We start from the raw sequence: 20,000 nt of genomic DNA, 5'->3' as shown, positions 1-20,000 counted from the left end.
TCCCCTCTCAGACTCCTTCAAACTCTCGGCAAAGGAAGGAAGGAAGGAAGGTCACTGTTAGAATGGTGTTGAAGAAAAACCAATTTTGCCACTGCACGAGTAGTAGTAGTAGTGGCAGTGGCAGTGGCAGTAGCAGTAGCAGCAGCAGTAGTAGTAGCAGCAGTAGTAGGAAAAGTAGTAGTAGTAGTAGTAACAATAGAAGTACCCACAGTAGCAAAACGAGAGAGAGAGAGAGAGAGAGAGAGAGAGAGAGAGAGAGAGAGAGAGAGAGATCCCTGGTAAGCTGCTCCCCACCAGTTCCCAAGAGCCGCGCCTGCCTTGAATCATATTTAGCAGAGATTAGTGGCCATTCCCGACCAACAGTTCTTGATTTTAACTTTATATTCACGTGGTGGTGGTGGTGGTGGTGGTAGTATAGGTACAGGTACACTCATTCCCAGCAAGTGTGAGTTTTACTATTGGACTGATAAGTGTTCTTACCGGATTGCTTTATATTTGTTTACAGTACAATTCTCCACCGTCAAGCGTACACACACACACACACACACACACACACACACACACACACACACACACAAAACGCCAGTAAACGAGCACCCAAGTAAGGAGATAGAGTAAAGTAACAAAAGTAGTCTCTCTCTCTCTCTCTCTCTCTCTCTCTCTCTCTCTCTCTCTCTCTCATTGACATCTGTATTGGCATTCTAGTAATGAACGTAGTCTTGTGAACTCACCGCCTCTTGGAATACCGTGGGATCCACATCACCCAGCACTTCACCACTGCGACACCTCATAAGTATCACTTCCCCTCGTCCCGTTTTTCCACATTGCCTCCATATAGGATTAGTATTATTGTTAGGTATTGTTAAGTTGGGTTCTTTAGGGTTATATTTATTTGTGTTATATCTATCTGTGTATGTCAGTTTCATGTGTTTTGTTATTGGGTTATTAAATGGTTTCTTGAGTGCCCCTTTGCATATCCTCACCAGTTGAACCTGCAGTGTTTTTTTTTTTTTTTATTGTTCACCGGCTCCCCGATGCCAATCTTACCCATTTAACCGGTGAACGTAACACTCTGCAGTACTTTTTTTGTTTTATTATTTCTTTCTTCTCATCTTCCTTCCCTCCCTTACGTACCTTTCCTTCTCTTCTACTTCCCTCCTCCCCCTTCCCCTCCCTCCCTCCCTGCCTCAGGCCACACTACACAAGCACTTGCAGGTAACCAGGATGTGTGATGAAGTGATACAAGTAAAGAAATGAACACGAGGGAGAATAGACGACTAATGAGAGGACGGCTGGCGCTCTCTCTCTCTCTCTCTCTCTCTCTCTCTCTCTCTCTCTCTCTCTCTCTCTCTCATAGGGATATAAACACTATGGAAGGCTGCAAAAATAGGAACAGAGCAACAAGCACACCGTCGCAACACTCCGGGGCAGCAAGTAATCAAAGAAAACCAAACAAAAACACAAAACCATTCCGACTGCAAACAACAGTGGGAAGAAATATGCTTTAACGACCAAAAACATATTAAAGGCGCTCCACCCTCAGGCAGAGGCGTGGAGGAGCGGAGGAGTGGAGGAGGCAAAGAAAGGTGAAAACAAAGCTCCCTCCGTCCCTTCCTCCAGTCAACCCTCTGTTCCCTCCACAATAACACCCATGCAGTTCACTAAGCAATCGTGGAAGGAAGGATTTAAACTGACTCAATATGTGACGGTTTTTAATGTATAGGAAAGTTTGTGGTGAGTGTGGTCATGGTGCGGGGTGCTACGGTGACGGTGATGGTGGTGTGACTGATGGTAATTGCTATGGTGAGTGCCCTGCTGATGAGAATAATGACACATCGCCAAGTGTAGTGGTAACACGCCCGGCTCACAACCGAGGTATTAAAGAAATGTGGTGATGTGGTTGTTGTGAAGGTGACAGTAGCTGTAGGAATAAAAATACAACGGATATTGTGTTGAGACAAAAATACCAATACACGAAACAAAACATTAATATTGTTTTCCTCAGTATAAATCACTAATATTTTCCTACTTCCCCGCAATGCACGCCTCATAGCACCATTTGAACGATTGACCTTTCAGCACGTTTTCTCCTGCTTTTCACTGAACAATGAGCATAAGCAAAAAGCAAATGGCACAAACATATTTTACCAAAAGATATGTTCCTTTTTAAAAAATAGATGATGATTTGACTAGAAAAATATCATGAAAGCCAAAGCCCGTAGTAAGTAAAACAAACCCCCGAACAAGTAATGCATCAACTTCAACCTTTAGTAAACCAGTCAAAAAGGTATTTACAAAGCACGTCTTCCTGTGTTCAGGCACAAGCTTCCCTAACGCGCGCGCACACACACACACACACACACACACACACACACACACACACACACACACACACACACACATTCTATGCTAATTTTCTACGAATATTTTTTTTCTCGTCTATATTGTTTCTTACGGCGAGTCTTGCCTCCTAATGTCCTTTGCCTGGGAGCACATAGGTAGCAATTCCCACGCCGTGCTATTTGCTTGTCTGTTACGTTTCCTGCAGCAGTAGCAATCAGCTCATGTTAATTTACGAAGGGTCCAGTTTGGTAGGCGTGAGTGAAGTGTGATGGTGATGGTGGAGAGGTGATGGTAGTTGTGGACTGACGGCCCGGAACGAGTGGCGGTGGCTCCTGGTGGAATCTGATACCCTGGAAACGTGTCCTCGGCGCTAGGGAGGCAGAGAACGTCATCCTGCAATACTGGCAACACTTTCCAACACACATCGAATGGAAGGAAGCGACACTCACACACTTGGGCACGTTGAAATAATTCCTCTTCCTCTCTCTGCTAGTCCGTTACTATTCGGCGTTGTATCTATTGACTTGTTTTCGTGGAAACTCTGGTGTAGAACGGCGCCAACTCTGGTGTAGAACGGCGCCCATCAAACTAGCCAGTGTGGCTCGCACCTTCCCACACTTCCCTACACCAGGCCACCGCCGCAGCAGCAGTGGCCAACTTGCCCCGCTCGCTTGCCCCTCACCACCACCATTTAACTCCCTAGCGTAAGCAATCTCCACCACTTGGTCCCAATAAACCCTCTTGCTACGTCGGTGCCTTTCCAAATGTCACTTCTACACGTCCTTCTCTCCTCCACCACCACCACCGCCACCCCCCCGCCGCCACAACCACCACACCAGCACCACCGTCACCTTGAAAAGTGTAACACATGTACGTGTCTTTTTTCATCAATATCTAAACTTTATTTGGGTGACACAAACGAGCTTTTCCACCAAGTTTATTTCCTCTTTTAGTATACTCCGTAGGGGGTCCAGTTATCTCCCACACCCGGTCCACCACAGCCATATAAGCTGACCGACACACCTGAGTTAACAATGTGTCACATTTTTCTACTCCCTAAAAACACATTTGTTAGGCAAAGTTATTCCTTGCACACATGCACCACTGGATCCCTCACGCACTCGTACTTCACACTCTGTTCACTCCGTCGATATGTTTACACTTTCCATCGTCTCGCACTGCTATTGCCTCCATCTTTCTTATATCCCCATCACCAAAACGTCTACTCCTCTTTCTGTCAGTCAACACGGCCACACCACTGCTCCGTTACGAGTCACGAAGCACCCATCACATCATCATTACGTCACCCTATAATTTGATCCCACCATAAACCCATCATCCATCACGGTGAGGTGAAGGAAGGTGTAGGAATTGAAATTTCGTCATAGCGTTCAATACCTCGTAGACACGCAAGGCACACACACGCAACACGGCACCAGACACACACGGATACAGCTAACACCATCCAAATAAACACTTGGAAAATATATACAATTCTTAAGCTGTACAAACACCATTCCACACAACTCCACCGTAAAGAAAAGAAAGAAGAGGACAAACGAAAAGTAAACAATACACAAACCTAGAATTCCTTAAGTGGTTGTGGCTTGAGTTTCTATCATAACACCAGTTCACGTATACAAAGAGATTCATTGAGTGACCATCTAGTGCAGCTTGCCTGCCTCGCGTGCCCAGCCACATGTGAAGGCACCATCACGGGGATAGAGTTTGCAAGCGCTTAACTTAATATCGAGCGATTCCAAAACAGTCCGCTCGCTCTTCTGAGTACGTTTATTTATTTTTTCCTCCCCAACTCTGCTCGGCTAAAACGCTCCTACAAAAATAAAATACTCTCAAAAAGCAACTCAGACCTGCCAAGCGCAAATATCCGGACAAGAATTCGCAGACTACATGGGATGGGAATACTGTTCTTTTGCTCGAAGGTGGGAGGAAAAAGAGCACGAAAATAAAAAAGCATTCGTACATTTTTGCGATCCAAGTAACAGCAGCAAAACCCGATATTATAACACCAGCAACGTTTAAGTAAGAATGTATTGCAGAAACAGTTCGATATGAAAAATTGCTTTTAAAATTAGCACTAGTTTCCTGAGCAAGTAATGAAGAGATGCAGGGGAGGGGGAGAAAGGGGGAAAATATTTGTTGCCGGCGCCTGTACTTATCGACGAGAAGGTAGGTTCTCTCAGGTAAAATATCGCTATCGACCACATTTTTAAATAACGGCGAGAAATTTACGGGGCCATTCAGCTGTTTGTTTCTCTTTTGGGGAGGCGAAAGGTGACTGGACTTCAGTAGACTAGAAAAGGAAATGAGAGACAAAGAATAAAGGCAAGAGAAGAAAATAAGGGAGACTTCAGTGCAAGGCGGAGAGAGAGAGAAAAAAAAAAGGGGAAGCCAGGGAAGAATGAGAGATTAGGACGAAGGTCCAGATAGAAATACGGAGAAAGGGAAGGATGAAGGAAGAGAGACGAGGAAAAGGAGAGGAACAGGATACAAAGGGAGAGGAAGAAGAGGTACGATATGAGAGAGAGAGAGAGAGAGAGAGAGAGAGAGAGAGAGAGAGAGAGAGAGAGAGAGAGAGAGAGAGAGAGAGAGAGAGAGCGCTAGAACCATCCACCTTTATCATCCTCCTACACACACACACACACACACACACACACACACACACACACACACACACACACACACACACACACACGACAACAAGGCTTTCCAGCACCAACAACAGTAGGAAGAGAAGAGAGATTAACAAAACAAAATAACATAAGACTTGGCCGCGGTTCAATTCGACGTGGAAAAAAATACAAAACATAATAAAAAAAAAAAAAAAAAACTTCACCAAACAATATTTCTCTTCACGTTACAGCGTCCAAACTGAACATTTTCCAGACGCCTTTATGAAAAATACTCAGGTCTTTGGTAGAGAAAGAAAAAAAGTGTATAAGACATGTAAATCACTTGCGCCCATGTGTTTTAATGAAAAAAAAAAAGAAAAGTTATAAATACCCATATATATTGTTCGATCTTACTGACTAACCAACAAGAGGAGGAGGAGGAGGAGGAGGAGGAGGAGGAGGAGGAATGGCTGCAGACAGAGCGAAGATAAAGATGAAAAAAAAAAAAAAATGAAATGGAGGGATGAAGGAACAGTGTGAGAAATGTAGAGGAAGAGAATGAAAGGAGAAACTGCAGAGGAACTATAGAAGGAGAAGGCAACGCGTGGTGATGAAGGACAATGCGGGTGGAGAAACAGCGAAAGAGGAGATGTGGGCGTGAGAGAATGGGTGAGGTGAAGCAATGAGACAACCATCACAGAAACACACATACCCACCCACCACCACCCACACACACACACACCCACACACACACACACACACACAATCGCACACACGCCCTTTCATGCAGCACATACAAATATCGGTGGGAAAAAAATATATATTATTCAGGCCAGACATTTATATATACGTGGCTTTTTTTTTTTTCCTTTTTTTTTTTTTTAGCATCAAAGTCGGCAATGTTATTACAATCACATGCGACAGAACTCACTTCCGATACGACCCAATCATTTTTATTTTTTGTACCGGCACTCTGTCACTCGCATAACTGATTGAAAAGTACGTTTGTGTCTATATATGCGTGCATGTGTGCTTGTGCGTGTGTGTGTGTGTGTGTGTGCGTGTGTGTGTTTAGTGTAGGTAGGTGGGTATTGAACGAAACACTATTCTCATGCATCAAATCCCCTTACTCATTCATCAGAGGAAAAGAAATGAGGAACAGAGACAAAATGGAAGGACAGAGAAGAGCGTGGTTAGAAGCGCTGTGGTGGTGGTGGTGGTGGTGGTTATACTGATCCACACCTCCCTGTCTGACCACACCACCACCACCACCACTGCCACACGCACCACCGATACGAGTCACGGTAGTGCAAGCAAAAACACCTACACACACACACACACACACACACACACACACACAGTCAATTTAGCTACTACCAATAAATTCAAGACATCATTCTCTCTCTCTCTCTCTCTCTCTCTCTCTCTCTCTCTCTCTCTCTCTCTCTCTCTCTCTCTCTCTCATTCGGTTCCAGCCATCTTACCGGACCTGTTCGTCTTGTTAATAAACTAAAAGACTAAGCACCCGCAGGTGACGGGCTCCTCTTGCCAGGAATGCGAATCGAAGAGAAATGGGCATAATTCCCTTGTTAGCGCGGCTCATATTCCCATTAGCTGCCATTACGGTATTTATGTTGCCACGAATTTTGACGACGCTAACTGAACACTCTCTGATTACGCCCCGCGGCCCCCATGGCTTCAGCGAGACGCGTCACTCCTGAAAGTCTCGCGTGACGGCTGGACAGGCAGGGGACGTTAAGACGCAGGAAAGCAGGCTATTGACACACACACACACACACACACACGATAGTAGTCCGGGTGGTGGTGGTGTGCCATGCTTCATTTCCCATACTGAAAACATTCATCAGTGCCGTCATGAATATTGAGAAGCGAATTAACTAACCAATGTCCGTGTTTTCCACCGCATTGCCAATTGCATACCAACCAACGTCATATTCATCATTAACGAAAAGGAAATGTAGAGACGGCAGCCAAATGAAAAGAAAAACACGTAAATAAATAAAAAAATAAATAAAAATAAATATGTTTGGACTTAGCGCAGAAACAAGACCCTGTCCCATGTGTAATTATAATGCTGAACACAATCAACAAGTTCACCACGGAGGCAAACCATTACAATAAATCCTTTACGCAATACATTCGCTATAATGAACCACTCGCCGGGGGACACGCCGCGCCGCTCCGCTATCAGGCAAAAACACAACATCATTATCTATCGCCTTATTTTCCTTTCGATTAATTATCTACTAACAGGACCCGCCCGGGGGAGCATCGAACGTCAGCGAGGGACCTGTTGGCCGGGGTGAGTGGGTGAGTGGATATCGAGATGGATAAGGGAAGTAAGCTTGGGTAGGAAGCGAAGCGGGCGGCCAGTGCTGGGAAGAGGAAGCATTTGGAGAAGAAAAGAAGAGTTGGAGAGAAAATAAATAACGGCTGAGAAGAGAGACGTGACGAGTAAGAAGCAGGCCAGGGGAATGGTAGGGGCGTGAGGTGAAGAGGTGATCAGTGAGTGAGAGGATGTTGGTGAACGGTGAAGTAAGCGTGAGAAGGAGAGGAGGGCTGTTGATGCGAGGACACTCTGAAAGCAACCAGTGAGAAGAAAAAGCGCTGACGACGACGACAACAACGTGATGGATGGCTACTAGGAACGGAAAGATAAATACATACACACAAACACTTCAAAATATTCCTACTCATGGAAGGAAAAATAAATATTCGGAAAACCTCATCAAACACAAAGAATATGAGACAGAGAAGGAGGAGAGAACGAGAGAAAGAGAGAGAGACTCCTTCCCTCACCTCCCATCCCTTCCTCTCACGGCGCGTCTCCTTCCCTTATACAACAAGCCACAGGGCAGCTAGTAAGGGGCGAGGGACATAACTTAAGCACCCTGCCACCCCAATCTCCAACTGCTAACCACCCCCCCTCTCATCCCTACCCTGTCCCCCACGTGACCCACCACTCTCCAATACATCATGTGGGAGACTGAAACATTACCCATATCTCTCTGGTGGTAATTAACATACATCAACATATTTACTCATGTCGGCCCCGCGAACTGTGGGCTGACAAATCAACATTAATAACTGTCTATCGCTGCATCTCGCCATTCGTTAAGACGCCTTCAATCGATACCACGATGAAGAGGAACAAAAAAAAAATGTGATTATGATAATGACAGAGAAGCTTGTGGATAAAAGAGGAAATATAAGACAGGAAGAATGGAAGGAGGAAGAAGAGCAGGATGGGGACGAAGCGAAAGAGGTGAATAAGATGAGGGAGGGAGTGAAGAAGGAAGGAAGGAAGGAAGGAAGGAAGCAAGGAAGGAAGGAACTGACGAACGAAGAGAGAGAAGAAATTTAGGAAAAAGGAAAGATAAGCAGAAAGGGAAAAAAATAAAAAGACAAAAAAGAAATGGAAAGAAGAGAAAGAAAATACAACACCAAAAACAACAAGGCCAAGAAGAAAAGGGAAAATTAAATAAGCAGAGGGAACGAAGAAGAAAACTTTGGACTTGCGTGTAAGAATACAAAGAGAAATATAAATATTGAACGAAAAGAAAAAGAGAGAAGGGGAGATAGAAGTATAAAGAGGGAACCAGCATATTCCACTCCCCTTTCCCAAATACAAGTCATGACAGGCTCTTCCCCCAACCCCTTAATCCCCACCGTCATCTCTAAAGGGTCTTGCAACCACCACACCACGACCGCCAGGAAGCAGCCTCAAGATCAAAGCCAGTGAAACTTTTGAAGCAATGAGGTCTGCCATTGTTTATATCGAAGCGTTTCCTCATGAAGCTTTTCAAACTAAACTCAAATTTCATCCAAGCTTAGCGAGATCAACGCATGAGAAGTTAGCGGGTAAACAAGACGTACTAATTGGAAGTAAGTTTTGTAAGGGTGTTTATATTATGTGATGCAAAGTGAAGGTCTGTCAGAAGGTTACAAAAAATAATAAATCTATCAATCTATTAAGTAGCAAGCACATTGAAAAAATAAAAAAAGCTACACAAAAGATAACAATCTCAACATGGCAATCTTGCTTTAACATATTCATCGCCTAAACCCCATTACCTGACCGCCCCCTCCTCCCTTCCCCGCCAGGCCCGCACTCCCAAACGCAGCCCGCGACCACCACCATCTCCGCCACGACTCGGCGACGCCACAAATGTGTTCTGTCCTGAGTTACGGCACCATAACTTTGGATAATGGTTAGTTGAAATGCGAATATTTCGTTTCACGTGTGATTAATATTTATTCTCGCCACATCTGCAACGCGGCCGTGTGTGTGCCCCTCCTCCCTTGCCCTCCTTCCTACTGCTAACGGCGGGCGGCACGGGCTTCCCCTCCTCCCCGCCGTCCTGCCTTGGTTCAGGGAGGCAACGCGGACATCAGCAAAGGTCCGTCGGATGATTCATGCTCCCACGCTAACGTTTATCTATTTATTAATTCACTTTTTTTTCAAACCTTACCAAATAAAAAGATCAAATAATGCAATGCGTGCCGGCCGCTAACTTGCGAGACCCAATCAAGCATTTATAAGTTTAATCTGTTTATTTATCTATCCACAGTAAATGTAATAATTGCACGGTAGTTATGAATTATTATCCCTTTCAAACTGGTCTACTTGTGTGGGGTAATGGTGGTGTTGTAGATCCTGCTGAGCGAGAAACCAGTTGTTGCCTCCCAGAACACACAGTTCCCGGAGAGTTAATGCACGGGCCACAGTCGTTAAGTGCGTGACAATACTGGTCGCCGGGAAGCCCAACCGTAGCACTCAGAGCCATGCCGTAAACAGGTGCAAGTAATTATTAGGAAAAGCAGCACCAGCAGCAACACTTTAATCCGTAGTTAAATAGTGTAATAGTAGTAATAGTGTAAAAACAGGAGGGACAGGAGAAGTAGCAGTAATAATTGTGCAGAATGAACAGCAGAAAAAAGTAGTATCGGTGGTAATGATGACGGTAATAATAATAATAATAATAATAATAATAATAATAATAACAACTATAAATAATAATAATAATAATAACAACTATAAATAATAATGATAAAGTACCATCAACAACAGCAGTAACAACACTACTAACAACACCCACAGTAGCAATAGGATGATAAACACTTCAAATTGTACATCGGGGAGTCATAGCGGAGGTGGAAGAGACAGAGGAGGGTCTGTGTGGAAAGTGGGACAAGACACACGAGAAAGGGAGTCATAACACACACACACACACACACACACACTGTTACGGGCCGCCCGTAACATACTCCACTACTATCCCCTCCTCCGCTTGTTACCTCGTTCGCCACCTCTCCGCCTCCCCTTCCACGTCACCGTCTCATGAACCCTCCACGTCACCGTCTCATGAAGCCCCGCTCCTGTCCCGAAGTTGGATTCACGCGGCCCCATTCGACTCAACCGAACGTGTTGAGCCAGCTCTTGGCGTTCTGGAAGTAAAGTCGAGATCCAGGCCTCAACCAGTGAACACAACGCCTCTTGGGTCTACCGTGGGATCAACCATCACCCAGCACTTCACCATTGCGACACGCATAAGTATCACTTTCCCTCGTCCCGTGTTTTCCACATTGCCTCCATATAGGATTAGGATTATTGTTAGGTATTAAGTTGGGGTTTATTGTTGTATTTATTTCTGTGTTATATGTGTATGTCATTTTTGTGTTTCATGTTATCTGTTTCATGTTAAATCTGTGTCACTTTCATTATGGGTTATTAAAATAGCTTTTTTAAAGTGCCCCCTTTGCATTTCCTCACCAGTTGAACCTGCAGTGTTTTTTTTTTTAGTCGGTCGGTGAAACAACATGCGTGATGAAGCTAATCGAAGCCCATCTGAGAGATCTATCCCAAGGAGCAGTGTTATGGGGCCGCAGGGAACACTCGCCTCAATATAGTAGTGTTCGTACGTACATGGTAAACACAGCACCGAGAGAATTAACTTACGCAACGGTCGATGTGTAGCTGCCACCTTTAGGAGAGGCTTACATGAAGAGACTTTACACATGCTTAGTTAAACGTTTGTAGTTTCTATATTGAGGCCCTTACATCATCAAGATGATTTGCTGCGTCACTACTAAGTATGCCGACTTTAATTAAATGATACCAAGTTAAAACATGCCGAGATTAATCTTTCTAGGAAGAATTCTCTCTCTCTCTCTCTCTCTCTCTCTCTCTCTCTCTCTCTCTCTCTCTCTCTCTCTCTTTCTTCATCCTTGAGCAGCATCAGCCGGAGGACAGCTACCCTTCCCTTCCCTCTGTGCCGGTTTCCTGCAGCGCCTCGTGGACAGCATCAAAACAGCAGCCAAACAAGTCTGAGTACACAAGAATAAACGCAGCCTCCTTTACCCTTAATTATCTCCCCTTTCATACTGAGCTTTTATCTCTCTCTCTCTCTCTCTCTCTCTCTCTCTCTCTGCATTCTTAAACATTTTGCAACGCAGCGATGGTGTACGCCCCGAGCAGCGCGCCGCGGTATCAACAAGCCATCGGTCGTTCATCAAGCATCGTAAAAGGTTAAGGCGTCACTCTTAACGAATATTGAATCGTATGTTATAACCATTCCCAATAAGATTTTTTTATTCATCATCACTTAATAAAATGCAGTAATATATTCATAGGAAATAACAAAGGTAGTTTATTTCTTTTGACTGCACGATCGCCAATTCAAGGTTGCTTATTGAGCGACCAAGTGGTGTCACATAAACTCCGAGGCTCCCTTCACTGCTTGGCGGGGCGTGCCGCGGGATAAGGTGCACGAATAAGTTAATAATACAAAGCTAAATTTACGTAAAAAGACGTTGCTAATTACAATATTCAAGTTTCCAACAAGACATAACTTATTTTCTTCGTGTGTGTGTGTGTGTGTGTGTGTGTGTGTGTGTGTGTGTATACTTGAGAGTATACATCGTTATAAGCAGGCACTTAAGAGCTGTAAACGTCTTGCGAGCATCACCCACACTCTCAACACCGACAAACTTAAACGAGGAGTTCCTCTTCCCCTGTGCCTGCGGGCCCGCTCGACCTCACCGCCCGCCCAAGAGGCCGCCTGCCGACCGCCGCCCGCTGCCGCCCAGATAAGATATTCTGTTCGGTCCAATTAATTCTCACTCAGCGAGCCGCTCGTGATATGGTAATTCTGATTAGCTCGTATGAATATTAAATTGATAAGAACATGGATAAGACCATTTTGTGGTGAGTGGAGAGAAATTGCTTGTGCTTGAAAGGTTATGAAAAATATTTTTGCGAATGTGATCGCTCCATAAGTGTGTGTGTGTGTGTGTGTGTGTGTGTGTGTGTTGACGCGCGTGCGTGTGCAACCCACACAATTAGGGCAAAACCTTCGTCTTAAACAAGGATGTCTCAGAACGCGTTGGGTCGGGGAGCGGCCGCGTGTCTGAGCTTCGTTATCTCTATCGGTTTACTAAAACCTGAGCGGCGGCGTCATGTCACCGCCAAACACCTGTCCCTGGATCACATTACAGTATTAATTGCGTCTAGTGATTTCACCAGATCCTTTCCCTGATTAGTGCAGTGTGCACGTGTGTGTGTGTGTGTGTCTGTGTGTGCGTGCGCACACGCGTGTGCGTGCATACGTCTGTGCATGTGTGCGTGTGTTTTCATCTACCAAACACCAGATGAAGTGCTGGCGGAGGACACCTGCAAAACGCGCTTAACGAACCTTGTCTCCACCAGCAGCAGGAGGCCGCCGCGCCGCGCCTCACGGTTACGCCCTTAACACATCAAGCCAGGAACATCCGCGATCGTTACCACACCACCTCTTGACTCTCCTTCTTAAGTTCCAATATACTCGTATTTTTTTTCAAAGGTGTTGAGTTACATTACTAGGAATAAGAACCACACCAAGAGTATCAGATAAAAGCTAAACTATGGAAAAAAAATGTAAGCATTACACCACGTAGTTAATAAACACGAGAGAGAGAGAGAGAGAGAGAGAGAGACACCCCCCCCAGGCATTAGATACAACACACATCGGAAACACCAGCAATGAATGGATGACGCATGATTTGTGAGCATGACGCGTAGCTTGGAAATCACAGAAGAAATTCAAGTGGAGGAGATGATATGAGGTACAAATAGTCTCGTCTCCTAACGCCGGCGTGGATAACCTGACCGCAGATTCTCAGTGGGGAGTCGCCACCGTCTGCCAGAGGGGTAGAAGAAACGGAGATTCAAGTGGCGAAACGCAAGGCTGAGGTTGAGAAAGAATAGCCAAGCGCTCTTTCATGACTGCTCATGAGAACGCGCCGTGTGCAGGAAATATATTGGCGTTCTAACCATCCAGCCAACCAGTGAAGATTAATACCCTGGACATAGTGTGTGTGTGTGTGTGTGTGTGTGTGTGTGTGTGTGTGTGTGTGTGTGTGTGTGTGTGTGTGTGTATCGTTATTTCTCTCTCTCTCTCTCTCTCTCTCTCTCTCTCTCTCTCTCTCTCTCTCTCTCTCTCTCTCTCTCTCTCTCTCTCTCGTGTTTATTAACTACGTGGTGTAATGCTTATATTTTTTTCCATAGTGTTTACCCTTATTAGTTAAAACCAGCAGACGACCGTAGTGAATTACACACACACATCGCGTAGTGTAGCAGCTAGCACTCTCGCCTCACACCCAAGAAGTCCCGGGTTTTGGTCCTCCCAGGAGTGGCCAGACAAATGTAATATGTAGCTCCTCTTCACCTAGCAGCAAAGTAGGTATGGGATGTAGTAACCCAAAAGGTTGTGGCCTCGCTTTCCAGGTGTGTTGTGCGGTCTCAGTCCTACGTCAGTACAAACTCTGAGCTATTTCTGTGAGGAAAAGATGGCGAGGTGACCACCAGACGATCGTGGCGAATAACATGTGTAAGTCTATGTCCGGGTACGTGTACGTATCAATATGCTGCGTTGTGGTGCGTCTTCTTACCAGTTTTGTGACTTGTCTCGACACGAAAAGAGAAAAAAAAAAAAAAAAAAAAAAAAAAAACGGAAGCGCGTGCTAGGCGACATGGGTACTGAGAACAGCACAGCAGCTTCAAGTATGCTACTTCAAAGAAAAAAAAACAATAATTATTTGATAGATATTAATACCATTTAAAGATCTCATCCCATGTCCCTGTCGTTTGCTGTTCGATTTGTCATAAATTAAAATATCAATATCGTATGCAGTACCTATGAAGTGAAAAAAAAAAATATCTTATACATTTCAATCATCGGTGATATATACCAACACCAATAATATTGCTAACAATCTATTTATCTCCTTTCAACTTACGTACTAATCTTATCATGCTATCATTAGAATTATCATCACAACAAACCTAACCTAACCTTACCTAACCTAACCTTCTAGAATTGTCATCACCATAATGTACTGTTTGTAAAGGTTCTACCAACTATCGGTTCACATTGGTAGTGGTAAGTAGTAGTAGTAGTAATGTGCAGTAATACAATATCCACATTAGTGCAGTATTCCATGAGCTCAGCTAACTAAACAGTTTTCATTTCAACCTTTGCCAACATGTGGTGGCTTCAGGATGTTTGTCTCACACCTGCACGGATAAAGTTTTATATGCAGAGTGCCTGATGTGTAAAGGCCTTGCTAACTTTTTTTTTTTTTTAAGCAAAGAAAGTTAAACGTGGTGAACAAAATTAATGGTATAAAAAAAGGAAGAAACCGACTAATAACTAAACTCTAAAGTAATACGGCAGTAAAAACTATAGGAAAAAAAAAATCAAATACATATACATTAAAGTAGTGCCTACACATCAATACATCTACCCTGCATCAACAGAGGCCACGTACCGATTTATCGCACTACACATCGATCCCTAATGCATTATTTTCCTATTTCTCCCAGCCGCCGCGAAGAACACCAGGCGTCAGGACAGACATCGAACTCACGCCCTTCAGATGATCACCGCCACGCCAAGCAGCCCGCGCCGCCACTTCAGAAGCATGTTTCCTATTACGGCAGTTAATTACAGGAGTCAATAAAGTCACGACTGTATCAGACTCAAGCTATTTAATTGTATTTAGTTAATCACGACTGTATCAAACATCATTTAGTTACCTTTAATTAACAGCATTTAGGCAAGACGTGCAACAGATTTACTAAATGAAAATAGTAATGGATAAATGCAATCTTTTCGAGTTTCTTCATCTCTCTCTCTCTCTCTCTCTCTCTCTCTCTCTCTCTCTCTCTCTCTCTCTATACACACACACACACACACACACATTACCTGCAAGTAGTAACAATGAATTAATAAACTAATCTCAAACTAAAAAAAAAAAAATAGATATATAAACAAAGATCAATATTGACAATAAGGATACAATAAACTAAATTAATGGACAGGAAACAAATCCCTACGGAACATAACCCATTTCAAGAAACTACCAATACTATCTGATCGCTTTTTCCAGACCGGGTCCGATACCTCAACTAACCTCCACCAGCAAAGTCAGCCATAACAAAACAAGGCCACATGGAAAGGTTTAAGCTTCGGCAGAGTCACGCCATACCTCCGCACACCTGAACCTTTACACACCTACGAAGTCAATGTTTCTGCCCCCACCTGCGCCCCCGTCAACAATGCAACAGGTCCTCAGACGGTGGAGGAAACCCGTTGAAACAGTCCAGTGATGCAACATCGTGCCATCACCATTATTACTTCACGCCGCACGCCAGACAGCCTCGCTCGCTCCTCCCGTCAATAAAGTGAACCCACCGAGCAATTCACTTTATTGAGCTAAATTTAGTTGGGTTCGGTTTTCCCTTACGGAAGTTGAGGCTGAACGCACGACGAACGGGTCTGGTCCAAATAGAATAATCGTACTCGAGGGTTGGCTTACTTCACCCGGCTGCTTACGTCCTTAGATGGGGTTTTAATACTTTATTTTATTAGGTCTTAAGCAGAATGGGTTATGGTTGATACAGATTTTAGTTTTTTTTTTATTATTATTTAAGACTGATAATATTTAATTTATTTTTATTTCGAAAGTTTTTCCAAGGAGCTTTGTGATACGCTTTATGGTAGTGAAAATAATCGCCGGTTTATACCTATTTCCACGTGTAAAATGTTGATATACATTTATGTTTGCTTTGCATCTTGCACTTCGGAAGCTCGATGCAGGATAGGATGGCTGGGAATGTTACATATGTTATACGGAGAATATTTCTCTCTCTCTCTCTCTCTCTCTCTCTCTCTCTCGTCTGAACGTAACAGGCTTAGCTAATCTCGCCCTTTTCCTCCTGGTATGATTCACATTTAACATGTGCATCAAATGACGTCTCTCTGATGACACATACATTGACACGTACCTAATTACTGCCTACACAACACGACCTCTAAGCTTGATAGATATCTTCAAACTTTTCACCGTAGAGAGAGAAAATAATCTACTGAACTTTTTTGTATCTCTTTCCTCTTCTCCTATGAGTGGCTGCTTACTGATACAACGATCGCCAGCAAACTTTGGCCAATACTTTCTCGCATCCCCTCCTTTCTAAATTTTTTTTTTCTTTTTGACCCATTTCTTCCATCATATGATTTCTTCCTTTCCTCCTACAACCATTTCATTCGTACAGGAAACATTTTCTTTCATTTATCTTTATTTCATTTCTTTACCATTTTCCCTTTCCTTTACTCTTTCGTCCTGTTTTTTTTTTCCTGTGTGTTTTACATTACATTCTATTTTTTTTCTTCTTTATTTCAAGCCTTTCGTTGTCAACTTACCTCCTTCACACCAAAACTAAACTCTGGTCCGACGGTTGTAACTCCATGCAGCTGTCCCGCGATTCCAGCATCAGTCACTTTCCCCTGTCATTATCACTCACCAAAACATTGCACATGTTAATGCCGACGCATAACCCGAGATGACAGTGTACATATGGATGGTCAGTAATCAAGGATAAAACGTTTTCTTTCCTTCTTTATTGTCTCGGTATGGTAAAGTCCAATACACACATGTGCTTCATATATAGTCACAGGTTCCTCTTCACTTGAAATGACCATATACTGAAGTTGAAATTAAACTGTACGCCAAATTGTGCCAAAGAATGACCCAGCACAAGACTAGCGGCAAGACGCAGTGTGGGCGTGTGTTGGTACGTGCAAGACACCACCACCAATCACAACAAGAAACAGTCAACACAGTACGAACAGACATATGAGAGAGATTCCGTTGAAATGACAGCACAGACAATTCAATAAGTTCTGGTCGACTTAGTAACAATATATTCTATACATTCGTATCTCCACTCTCATTTTTCAGTATAGGTAATATTTCTCTCTCTCTCTCTCTCTCTCTCTCTCTCTCTCTCTCTTTTCGTAAAGCACTGAAGATTTTTTCAATCATGTCACATAGTCACACTCCCTTTCGCCAATTCAAACACAACCATTATTAATAATTCTAATGCATCACATAATCTGCCATCCGATTACCATTTGTCGGTTAAATGCAATGAAAATGCCAACAGTGTTACCCACAGCAGCGAATAATATCCCTATTAGCAATGGCGTTGATCAGGTGAAGGGACCAGGAATGGCAACGTTTCGGCGCCACACACACACACACACACACGAGGAATCGATGGGCTGTTAGCGTGTCACCTGTTACACCTTACACCGCGCCCTCACACACTCAGGCCTCAGCCCCTCACTACCTCACGTGACCGTCAGCTGCCAGCGCCACCCAACACTACCAACACACGGCCAGTCTCACCACACGTGAGATATTATTCACATAATCAAGTATTCCAAAAATTCTTGGATCGCGGTGCTAGACTGATTTGAAAGGGGAATATCCTTTCACTTGAGAAATAAATAAATAAATAAATAAATAAATAAATATATATATATATATATATATATATATATATATATATATATATATATATATATATATAATGTTCAAATATGTTCAACTCCACTTGGCAAAATTAATCACACGTGTGATTACATTTTACAATTTTGAATGAACGAACAAAAATAGAATTCAGACAAACGTGATATATATATATATATATATATATATATATATATATATATATATATATATATATATATATATACACACACACACACACACACATACACGTATAACATCAATACGCTTACCATCAAAGGTTTGAATCCATCATAAACTTAAAAAGATTTATTTTCTTTTTTTCTTCGAATGACAAATAAAGTTTAGGTCATGAGATAAATACTAAAATATGCGTCAGAGGCCCTCAGAAGTTCAATAGGTGAAGAAGAGGAACTTTATATCCCGGCGAGCTGGGACACTTGGTGTTGCGGGTCGCGTCGTCGAAGTTTACTCGGTGGGCGACGACAGACGGGGACGCGTAGGTCATTAAAACTTTAGGAGAGAAGTTTGACTGAGAGGCGCGTGTCTATTAGAGCCACAAACATCTCGCATTACAGCTGAAACGTCGCAAGTCGCGTCCTGGTTTGCATGCGGTTCTATAAAATGAAACCGAGTACAACCACTAGAAATTGATGCAGGGAAGGTTATCGCCGGCGGGAGTAACAGGTGAATGGATGACAGCTAGACAGCCGCCGCCCGTCAACCTGTGCCAAACATGTCATCACCTGACCTGAATAAGGTCACCTGTTGAATCCAGGGATCAGTCAGTGGTGGAATCCCTCGCCAGTTCACGGTCAAGACTCCCTTCCCCCCCACGGAGCGCGCCACCTCGGTCGCTGCCGCCGCCGCTGCCGTCGCGGCCTTACCTTGTATGTCCGGTTTGGTGGTGGCGGCGGTGGGTTGGCTCCTGGTGGCCGTGGTCGCCTGGTTGTGGTGGTGATGGTGATGGTGGTGGTGGTGATGATGGTGCATCTTGCTATTGACCTGCATCATCACAGCGTTACACACCTAGTCACAGCATCCCAGCCGCGGCGGGCACATACCTCCTCTCCAATCGCGTCGCAACCCAAGTTGTAAAAATATTCGACTTTACCTCCGCACTAAACGGCACGCATCGTGAAAACTTTTACATTTTTTACCATTACAACTTCTCTAACAAGGGTGAAAATCCTGGGAATATCATGGGAGACACTAAACTTTGATATCATTGATATCAATCACTGAATGCAATGACGAGTCATCACATGCGCGTCGATATCTTTTCATTCGACAAGCAACCCTCCGCCACCGCCACAGCGTCAAGAAACACTGATGTCCTCGCGGCCAAGTCAATGCTGCCAGTTTACACTCCCGCTGCCGGATGCTCGTACACTGCGGCGCTAAGCTAGTGTTCCTTTGGGAGCTTCCTCCTCCTTCACTAGCTAATATTCAAGTAGATCAAAGCTGAACTTCACCTTCTCCATCACCTGCAACTCTGCTATTTAATTGCTTCGACAACTGCGCCTCCATCATAAGCCAGCGCCAGACGCGTTGTACGGTTGGCAGAGATGCCAGTCCCGCCTCCCCTGCGCATGCTCCGCCTCATTTTGACGTTGAAGCGGCAGGGTCTCTAAGTGCGTAAATGTCACTCGATGAAAAATGTTGTATTTAATAACATAAACAATGGATAACAATGTTAAAAGCAGTGCCACTTAAGTGTCTCGATTACCATACAGCAGGAGCGCGTCATGTGAACGAACAGATATAAAATCGTGCGAAAAGGACTGAGTTGGTAGCCACGGGGAGGTGATCTCAGTAGGCGTATGAAAAGACAATTATACAATGATAAGTCAGCGTTGCCAGTTTGTTCAGCAAGGAAGATATATCATGCAATTTTATCTATGATTTATGCCTGCATTTCAACGCCCGCCATTATATATTCAGGTCCAGCAGCCGGGAAACACGTAACAGATGAGTGGCGAGCCGAGTTATGTCGCCCTCGGCACCGCCTCCCACAACGATTCGTCTCCATCGCCAGCTAACTTGAGATTCACCCCGCTGGAACTGTTTCACTCGGAAAGGTTAAGTGATGTGAATAAACTACATTTCTGACAGGATAATAGACGAGAGATGAGAGGGACAGGGCGGGTG

At 44.0% G+C, this 20,000-nt stretch overlaps 1 protein-coding gene across 2 annotated transcripts in view; it reads right to left on the bottom strand.

The window, feature by feature from the left end:
* The window catches only part of LOC123505070 (protein O-mannosyl-transferase Tmtc3-like), a 1,048,098-nt gene that overhangs the window by 423,907 nt on the left and 604,191 nt on the right, over positions 1-20,000 (bottom strand). The window contains exon 1 of one of the 2 annotated variants that reach the window (XM_045256102.1): positions 18,737-19,334. The exons of the other annotated variant lie outside the window; for it this stretch is intronic. Coding sequence (XP_045112037.1) covers positions 18,737-18,863 — 127 coding nt within the window. The 5' untranslated portion in view covers positions 18,864-19,334. Of the gene's footprint in view, positions 1-18,736; positions 19,335-20,000 lie in introns of those variants that run through there. 2 annotated transcript variants of the gene reach the window in all.

This window comes from Portunus trituberculatus, chromosome 17, assembly GCF_017591435.1.
Source record: "Portunus trituberculatus isolate SZX2019 chromosome 17, ASM1759143v1, whole genome shotgun sequence".
Lineage (NCBI taxonomy): Eukaryota > Metazoa > Arthropoda > Malacostraca > Decapoda > Portunidae > Portunus > Portunus trituberculatus.
The sequence above is the reverse complement of the archived record's forward strand: the minus strand, read 5'-3'. Positions and strand labels throughout refer to the sequence as shown.